This window comes from Ostrea edulis, chromosome 9, assembly GCF_947568905.1.
Source record: "Ostrea edulis chromosome 9, xbOstEdul1.1, whole genome shotgun sequence".
Taxonomy (NCBI): domain Eukaryota; kingdom Metazoa; phylum Mollusca; class Bivalvia; order Ostreida; family Ostreidae; genus Ostrea; species Ostrea edulis.
The window spans coordinates 55,430,983-55,440,557 of record NC_079172.1 but is presented as its reverse complement, the minus strand read 5'-3'; the positions used below and the strand labels follow the sequence as shown (position 1 = coordinate 55,440,557).

Below are 9,575 nucleotides of genomic sequence, written 5' to 3'. Positions count from 1 at the left end.
AATAAATGACAAAATCTTTTGATATCTTGAATTATTTTATTGGGAGAACTGAATTTTTTTTCAAAACCCCTTAAAATTTGCGTCATTTTATTAATTTAACCTTATAAAAAATGATAGAATATAGTACAAATGACTAAATAGGAGATATATTTCAAGCCCTATAAAATCTGTAAAATCCAGGAGCTTCCGGGGGCTTCGCCTTGGACCCACTGGAGTGCCTAAAGAGGAGCGTCCCCAGTAATCACAATTCCTGGATCCGCCCCTGTAAGTGTTGATTTCTTTGTGACAGTTTTGTGTTTGAAAACAACTTAATCGAGGCACATCTGAGTTGAAAGGTCGGTCGAAGCATAAACCGTCACCGACTCCGGCATTTACACGTTTTCCAGAATCAAAACATGAATGCTTGCGAAGAGAAGTGGATGAAGGCTTTGCCTCTCGACTTCTCTAAAGAGAATATAGAAATGGAAACATGTTAAGAATGTATAACAGTACCCCTATCAAAATTGGGTGTTGCTAAAACGCGGAACGGAAGACGAAACGGAATTTAAGAATTAGAATGATTAATGTATACAAGATAACGCCAAATACACACACACACACACACACACACACATATTTGGCGTTATCTTGTATGTGGTCGTTTTGATTAAAATCAACAATTTGGGAATTGTTTACAAGCGATAAAACAACTTTATCTTAAAATTTTGAATCATAAATTGATTAAGCAAATTAAGTTAAACGTTTGTATAAGAATTTACTAAGCGTTTTACAAGAATTTTAAAATTTCGGCATTGATAGACGTGTTAGCGAGCAGCGACACCTATGGGTAGAGAATGAAAAGAACACATGTGGTCTATATACACCCCCCTTTCCGTGGCAAAACGTCATTAACGCACATACAATATATGTATTTACACATAATACCGTGCATGTGTGTACTTACAACAGGAAGTGTGATATGTGTAAAACAATATTTGGTATTCACTGGAGAGAAAATGTCCATAAGCAATTTTGTGACGTCATTGAAATGTACATCTTACAAAAAATGTTGCTAGAATAGAGATATCGATATTCAACAGATATTTTACAGTAAGAATGTTGTTTACTCTGTAGACAAGTATTTAGTAAATTTGTCTTCCGTGCCCGACCATAAAACAGGAAATGGGTAGGAAATGTACTCGCTGATGATTCATATATATGCTAGACAAATAACGCATGATGCAATTTTTATTTTGAATCAAATTAATACATGTTAATCACATAGTGATTATTTTCAATTCGATACATCTTATAAAGATGTTATAGTGTTCAAATTACACCGCTTCAAAAATGATTACCATAGTTATTATATACTTTCAATTTCATCTCTTCTTGTTTGCGGGCATATATCACACGATAAATGCCCGGAAACATTCCGGCCCGCAAACATTACGTCACAATCAATACACTACGCCGTTAATTTTCAAATTTTTCATCTTTTACTTAGTTACACCAATAAAGAAATTGTTAAAATAAAATTATTGTTAGTTTCTAAATGAAATTGAAAGTATATAATAAAAAGTTATAGACTTTGAATGGGAAATATGACGACCTCGTTTTTTGTCGCAAGCTCGGTCCGTCTACGCGCCAAAAAACTCAGTCGTCATATTTTCCCATACAAAGTCTATAACCTATAAATATTAATCCGGTTTGACTCAAACATACAAAATGTACAAATCACAATCTGAAGTATGCTTTTAAAAATCTCCGCACTTTATGTGATGTGGTGTACACATACATATTTCAAATCATAAATTATTTTCCTACCTCGTCAATATAACAAAAATAAACATGGTGGGCCATTTAACATTAAAATATAACATCACTTTATATATATTAAAATGTCAGCAAATACAAAATACGTATGTCATATCATATATCAATAGCTGTATACACAGGAATGGGATAACATCTGGACAGACCTATTTCGAGTACGAATCAAATTGGGTAAAAAAACATTTATTACTTAATAAATAAAAGGATGGATATATTTTAATTAAGCTATTTTTATAAAAATTATTCACGTATAAAATCAAAATTGTTTGATACGTGATATGATACAACGCAATGTTGCTTCATGAATATTGAGATTCTATGCGAGTATTAAATAAGGTGCCATCTAAAGGAGTAAGTGATTGGAGCGACCCATGTTTTTTTGTACGAAGACTTGGTATTTGATATCATTAATTGATAAATTAATTAACGACACAATAAAATATATATGCACTATGTCAGTGGCGCATAATAGTATTTGATCATCTGAAGCCTAAGGCTTCAACTGAGACGAGCAGCGCCGAAGTGGGGAAAATTTAGATTTTTTTTAACGTGAAATAAGGGATTCTGAGAAATGACCTTTTGAAATTTTACACAATTTAAAGTCAGAAAAAATAGTTTTTGAGCGTTACCATAATGTACTTCAGAATTTCTCCCGTTCCATTGTAGTATACTTTATAGATTTACTCAGATCATGTGAGAATATACAACGTATTTAGCATTTACAGAATATGTACGCCATTGCAAGTCAAAACATATTTTGACTTCAGAAATGTAAACTCAAATTGCAAGTGTACAGATATTGAATAGCTACTGCTCTACCTCTTCCTTCATTTCCGAGTTACGTAACGTGTTTCACTACAAAGTCCCATTTTCTGATGACTCAATGTTGAAACTCCCTGACCTTCAATATTGTCAGCAAACACAAAGCTCGCACTATAACACCATTATTCCGGAAGACTGTCGCTTGACTTAATTAGGGATGTCTGTATCATTTCCGGTTTTTACATCTGTTTCTGATGAAATTAAAGTGGTCATCTCAGTCATGTTTTCCTCAACCCGTTGAATTTCCTTCTCATCTGCTATTAGAAAACTTGTTACATCTCCTTTGATGTGATTATGATTTATTTTGATAGTCGCTTCTTTTTCTATGTTAGGCGACTGTAGACATTTTGCATTCTTGATTCTGATGAAACGCGTGGCTTCTGATGACTCTTTTTCATCAAAATATTTCTCGCATTTTTCCTCTTCAGTCGGGCTTTCGATGTCTAATATCATTAAGGTTTCTCGAGGACTCATCAGGTATCGACGTGGGTACCACATAACGACTGCACTAAGTATCATGGACACAGATGCCACTATGAAAGGATGGTGGTAATTCTTCCCATGCTCGTACATCCAACCTGAATTGTCGAATACATTGTATTAAAAAATCTTTCAGAAATATTCTGAAATAATGTAATTGCATCACGCAATAATATTTACCATGAATGTTTCCGATGATTATACGTTATTTCATACGGTAAATGGATGGTGAAATTAAAGAAATTATATTATTAGTAAAATATTTAGAACTACACGCTCTGTACCACATTACCTGCGGCAGGTGCTCCCAGAACATGTCCTATAGACATTTCAGCTAAAACTACTCCATATGGAAGTGAAAGTTTAGTTTGTCCAAATATTTCCATCAGTATTGCTGGAATTAAAGACCCACCGTTGGCGGCTGAGCTCGCACCAAAGAAGACACAGTACACCAATAGCCCGGCATAACCAGTGTCCACCAACAACAAGAGCGTCGCAAGGCCACCGAGGAAATAGAAAAGAATGTACTGATTAATGGCTTTGAAGATGGGGTGGACTTTGTGAAAATCTGCAACAAGTCCCTGGGTGACTTTTGCGATTGTGACGGAGATCCCAATTACTGAGTATAAAACGGCAGCTTCGTTTTTGTTTAAATGCATATGAAACTCTGCGTATGCTGCAAGATGTCCGTATATGATGGAGGCACCAAATGCATATAAAAAATTATTCATCGCAACGAAATGGAAAACCGAACTTTTAAGAAAGCTCCAGTCGTTAGGTTCTGGTACATGGGTAGAACTTCGCCTCTTCTTTCTCGTCGGATTTTTGTTTTCGTCTTTATTTGGAAGGGGGCGATACAACAGACCAAACACACAGATATTAAGTGAAATTCCTGCCAAAATCATAAACATTCCTTTCCATCCATATTCATTATCCAAAAATCGAATGATTGGTGGGAAAATAAAGGTACCAATTCCCCCGCCTGCTGACGCCACACCAACGGCAAGGTTCTGAATCTTCTTGTGCTGAAAATACCTCGGCACGGCGAGACTTCCACCCATGTACGCGATTCCTAAGCCTGCACCTTCAAACAGAGAGAAGTCCACAATGTCATTTTATATCGTGGTTTCCGTTCAGAATTTGAAGAATAAACTTTATTTCTAAAGATAATTAGAATGTAAGCCCTTTAGAAGTCTAGTGTTGTAATCAACTCAATTTAGTCATTACCCCACTCCCTAAAATTGTCAAAACGTCAAATCCTGTTCTTAGAGCGGATCAATGATTACCTGTCACAACTCCATAAAACAAACAGAGCATGAAGAGGTTGGTGGACAGAGTGCTCAAAAGAAGACCACAACACGTCAACAGTCCCCCGCCAAACGAAACCACACGCCATCCGAATTTGTTGACCAACACACCGGCTAAGGGAGCTGTAAAGAAAGATAATTACGTCAGGTGACGGTAAGTGGCTTCCTTGGAAGACAACCGAATTTGAGAAAAAGCGTACCAGAAAATTTCATAATTTAGTGGGTCTGAAATAAAAATGGAGTACAAATGTAAGCAACATACTATGGTTTCATCATTATTCGTTGAACATAAAGGAGAGGGTGGGATAAAGGAACATATGAACCCAGTTTCACTTATATTTCAAAATGGACTCAGTAGAAATTTATTTCTATGATGTATAATCGTGATCATGAATGTAAAAGAGTAAAGCGGCTTTTTCCACAAATCTGAGCTAATCCATCCATCCATCCATTTTACATGCATTTTGCTTGGCAACGGATTGCTTATGTAGCATTTATACAAAGATATAACTGATACAAGTGTACAAAATATATAAGTTTCAGGGGTACAATGTAGGCAAATGTGTGCTCTATATTTTCTGAAGCAATCTATGGAATTTTCATTAACTTTGTGACATTCCCGTTAACTTGGAATACATCACATGCTAAAAACTGGTCTTTATTTTGAGATAGACATGACCTGGGTTGTTCTGTTAATCTACAGTTTTATCTATGAAGACTTATGAAAATGGGGCCTTTGTCCTACCTTCTCCTTAATGTTGTTTTCGTGGTTGACCAAGACCACAAAATCACATGTTCAACTAGGAACAACGGTTAGATGGTCAAGTGACAACCCTAATGATACCAGTCATCTGTACGCAGTGCCTCTCTATAGCCACTTGAAAACACAGACTTACTCATGAATGTGATGTTGTTCAACTCACTTCATTACTTCCGTTACTCCTTAACTTTTTAACCAATATGGACTGGAAAAAACGTGAAGAAGAGAATTTTTAGTTTCAAAATACATACAGTATTATTTCAGTCATCTTACCTCGCTTTTTCTTCTCGGGGGCATATTCCCTGAAAATTCGCAAATCTACCATTTTCCTCCTATTAACTGTATCGTCCGTTGATACTTACTAATTATAAACGTCATGGCGGTAATAAGTGACGAAATCCATGACGTTTCTGCCACACCGGTCTTGAAGTTCTCCAGAATAACAACATAAACTACACCAGAAGTGAAGGAAATGCCGTAGACGAGAATTCTTATGACGGCCGCTGAAAGCACCACCACCCATCCGTAGTACATCTTTTCCAAACAAACTGCCATTTCGAAATCACTTCGCAAGTGGACTCGATTGTTCCAGTTGACTGACTATCAACACAGTCTGAAATTCAGATGGATGACTCCCTGAATCAGAGAAGATTTGATTTTATTCTGCACTATGTGTTCCTAAAAACACCCATATCCCACAAAATTGTTTAATCTTAGTATCATAATCGGACATTGTCATTAAGCGAGTCTCCTTTCAAGCATATTAATTTTGCTTGAACAGTGGGAAATCTGGGGTCTTACAAATGGATAACCTACCACGCTCCATAGAAATAAATAATTACATGAATATACATGTACATGTAGTGATGCTTACTTGAGTGTTTGAAGATATATTGATCACTGAGATTTTGTAATTTGAATTATCATTTTCTGTAAAATGTGCCCTAGTCCATAAGCATGTCTCGATATATCTCATGTCGTGTCCATCCTCTGCCTCAATCATTTAATCACTACAATAAATGAAGAAAAATCTGTATACCAATCGCTTGTATTAGCGTGAACGACCCCATTCATCTCATGGTGGTTTATTTTAACATTGAACAAAGATGAAATTATCAACATTTGTTCCTCAATAATGTCAAATATTCACGAGAATAACATATAGAAGTGACGCACTATCATCGCACTGATGTAAATGTGAACTTTTGCGTAATAGTAAGTAATCTTTCGAGCTGTATGCTGTATTCAGAAGCATAAAAATAATAATTTTCTTTTTGAAAGATTTCCATGCATTCCTGATCATGAAGTTTATTACATTTTCATCATTATTTGGAAGAGTTTAAAACAAACAAAATGGCCTTGTAATCTTTTTTATCTTCATATTGCAACATCTGTCACCGAAAAAAAAAAAGGGTTTTTTTTTTATAGAAAGTGGAAGGTGAAAGGCCTTGTATGCTTAACAAAATAACTACCAACAAAATTACAAGAATAAATATAAACAAAATAACTACCAATAAAATAACTACAAACAAAATAACTTACAACAAAATAACTACCAACATTTAAAAAAATCTTATATTTCGTCTGTTGAAACTGCTATCATACATATATATGATTTACTAACATCATTTCGATATAATGACGATGTACTGAAGAAATATGAAATGTGTGTATTTTTTAGCATCAAGTGAGTCGCGTTAGAACCTCATTTTCCCAATCAATGACACAGCGTACTGTAATTTCTCGTTGTCAATGATTTTCTTTGAAAAAATCTTCTAAAATAATTTCAAAGTTTTAAAACCTAACTTTCCATAGGCTCAAATTGTACCGAGCGTTATTTTTAGCACATAACACTATATAAAACTAGAAATAAACGATACGTTTGGTGAGGCTGAATGAAGTATTCAGCGTAACTTAATTTCCCTCATGGAAATGATGGCTTGGGGTAATTTATGGAGTGGAGTGGAGTTGTGGAGTCATGGAGTGGAGTCCATGAATAAAATTCATGTTTATCACATTTACAAACCACAACACAGGACTTTGATAGAATTGCTTACAAATAAAATAAAAGAATTCACATGCATTACTGAAGGAATTAATTGACCATGATTTTGCAACTCTTAACCAGAAATTAATATAGCGTTAGCGTAATTTGACTATTAGCATAAAATAATTGCACTTGAATTATGGCCCTGCTAATTATGCAACATAACTATAGCCAAACAAATAAGATAATTTAAAAAAATCATGTAATGTCTTAGCCCCTCTTACATTGCTGTGGAGAGAGGCTAAACCCCTTCCATTTTAATCTGTCTCATGTGCTACCCAATAAAATTCTGTCAATTCATCAATAATATTGATATGTTATATCAATCGACAATTCATAAAAAAATACTCAGTTATTTAATAAAAACACATGAATAGGAAATGCCATTGCCAAAGCCATGCAGTGCACAGTGTTAAAATGATGAAGGGATTATCTGGTCATTGCAGGTCATAAATCTGACCTCATTGTTAGCGCTTGAGACAGGAAAATTTTCCTCACACCTAAGGGGATGAAGGGGCTTTGACAGATGTGTGCGCAACTAAAGTAGAACAAACAGATTGAACCAAATTCCAGCACACCCATTTGTACCGGATGGGGGTGTTGAGAGTTACATTACTCTAAACTAAAGAGTGGCGGTTGGGAGATACATGTAATGTTGATAATAATGCACAGAGACTCCTCTCCATGACTACACGACTCCACTCCGCTCCACTCCATAAATTACCCCAAGCCAAATTGCCTGCATAATAAGATGAAAGAACATTACACACTCTGACATTGTTATCAATTTTGGGGAGAAATGATGTACATGTAAGACCCATGGATATCTATTGCGTGAAAGAACAACATGCAGTATTCAGTTTATTTCCCGCCACTCAAAAAGTATGATCCGCTTAACTGATATCCATTTTTCTTCTTCCATACCAATCTCATTTTCATGGCGGATCGATATATTTCCTGAAGTGTGTAAAACAAGAAGGATGTTTAATAGAATAACAAGTATTTTAAAACAAAAGCAAACCATGAACCTACCAAATTAATTCAGAACCTACCTAATTAATTAAGGTGGTGGCGGACACAGATACCCAACTCACCGGATTATTCCACAAAATGGTTATGTGTTTATGTGCGCATGATCTCCCTTAACCTACAATCAATAGACGAATCCAAATGCGATCACGTGTAGAAGGCCTGCTACATCTCAGCTGCTGTGTCACAAATGTTCACGTGCCTCGGTCGAAATGACATGCGCTTTACTGTATACTGCTGTATTTTAATTACCATGTAATTACAATATATTTCTTTATGAAACCGCGTTCACACATCTATAAATAAACTCAGTTGGACAGTTTCCAAGGGTTTTTTATGCAGTAGTTTTCCTTGTTCCCAGAGCGTTACAAATCAGCTGATTTAAAGTGCATATTGACATGAATGAATGGGTTTAACAAACAAATGACTCATGCTGTTAAAAGTGTTATCCACGACTATCTGAAAACCAAAACAATTCACTTCATATTAGGATACAAGGTACTTACTAATTGTACATGGTTTCCAGATTTAACAGTACTTGCCTTTAGATCACCATCAGAATTCGTATTTTAACAAAAATACGGTATTTCCTGATCGTCCATGAAGTACCCGAGTCGCTGCGTTGGGTTAGTTGTTCGCGTGCAATATATATAATGGTACATTTAAATGTACGAATATTTAACTGCGTGCAATCAGAACAATGAGGATTAACGATTAATGATACACAGTATGGCCGTCACAGTGAAGAAAATGGTCAGCCATCTTGACATCACTGATTATGATTTCACATTATTTAACTCGGAGATATCCGACAGTTTGATATCAATCGATGACACAAAAACTTGATATAAACACACGCACGCTATTTTATATTAGATGCATCGTGAAAATTATCATTCCAAAGATATCTTTATTGCATGCAAGAGTTATTTTTATTCAAATACTATACAGTTCAAAGTCCACTGGTTTTAAATGACATATTCTTTAAACGGTCAAAGTTACATTGCAAAGATCACCGCGACTAAAAGTACCAGGGATAGTTTCGCACTAGACACCGTGGCTAAACGTCATTTGGATACAACCACTCCTACAAAGGATACAATCGTGTATGCTCATACAGGGTACAACCAACCCTTACAGCCATTTACTATGGAGAGTGTAGATGTCCGTGAGGAGGGGTTAGAAAGTGGCCCATAGTTTTCTTTATACCGAGAATTCTTAAGAATTATATAGCCTTATCAGGTGACGCAATGAATAATGGTTCGAATGATATATAGCATTCGGTCAGATCCACAACCAATTGATCAAACACTTC

The 9,575-nt window shown here is 35.5% G+C and overlaps 1 protein-coding gene across 11 annotated transcripts; it reads right to left on the bottom strand.

Annotated features, from left to right (window-relative positions):
* Positions 1–1,214: 1,214 nt before the first annotated feature.
* Positions 1,215–8,919, bottom strand: LOC125658088 (monocarboxylate transporter 4-like). Of its 11 annotated transcripts, none has more exons than XM_048889191.2 (6): positions 8,767–8,919; positions 6,059–6,194; positions 5,547–5,797; positions 4,404–4,547; positions 3,410–4,201; positions 1,215–3,215 (listed from the first exon to the last, which is right to left on the bottom strand). In XM_048889191.2, the coding sequence occupies exons 3-6, from the start codon at positions 5,737–5,739 to the stop codon at positions 2,785–2,787; spliced, it is 1,560 nt and encodes a 519-aa protein (XP_048745148.1). In that variant the 5' UTR covers positions 5,740–5,797; positions 6,059–6,194; positions 8,767–8,919; the 3' UTR covers positions 1,215–2,784. The 11 variants fall into 11 exon arrangements, with proteins under 11 accessions (XP_048745148.1, XP_056005632.1, XP_048745147.1 ...); XM_056149657.1 differs by having other exon boundaries at positions 8,803–8,903; XM_048889190.2 differs by lacking the exon at positions 8,767–8,919 and adding an exon at positions 8,284–8,607 and having other exon boundaries at positions 5,547–5,820.
* Between the last annotated feature and the right edge of the window lie 656 nt (positions 8,920–9,575).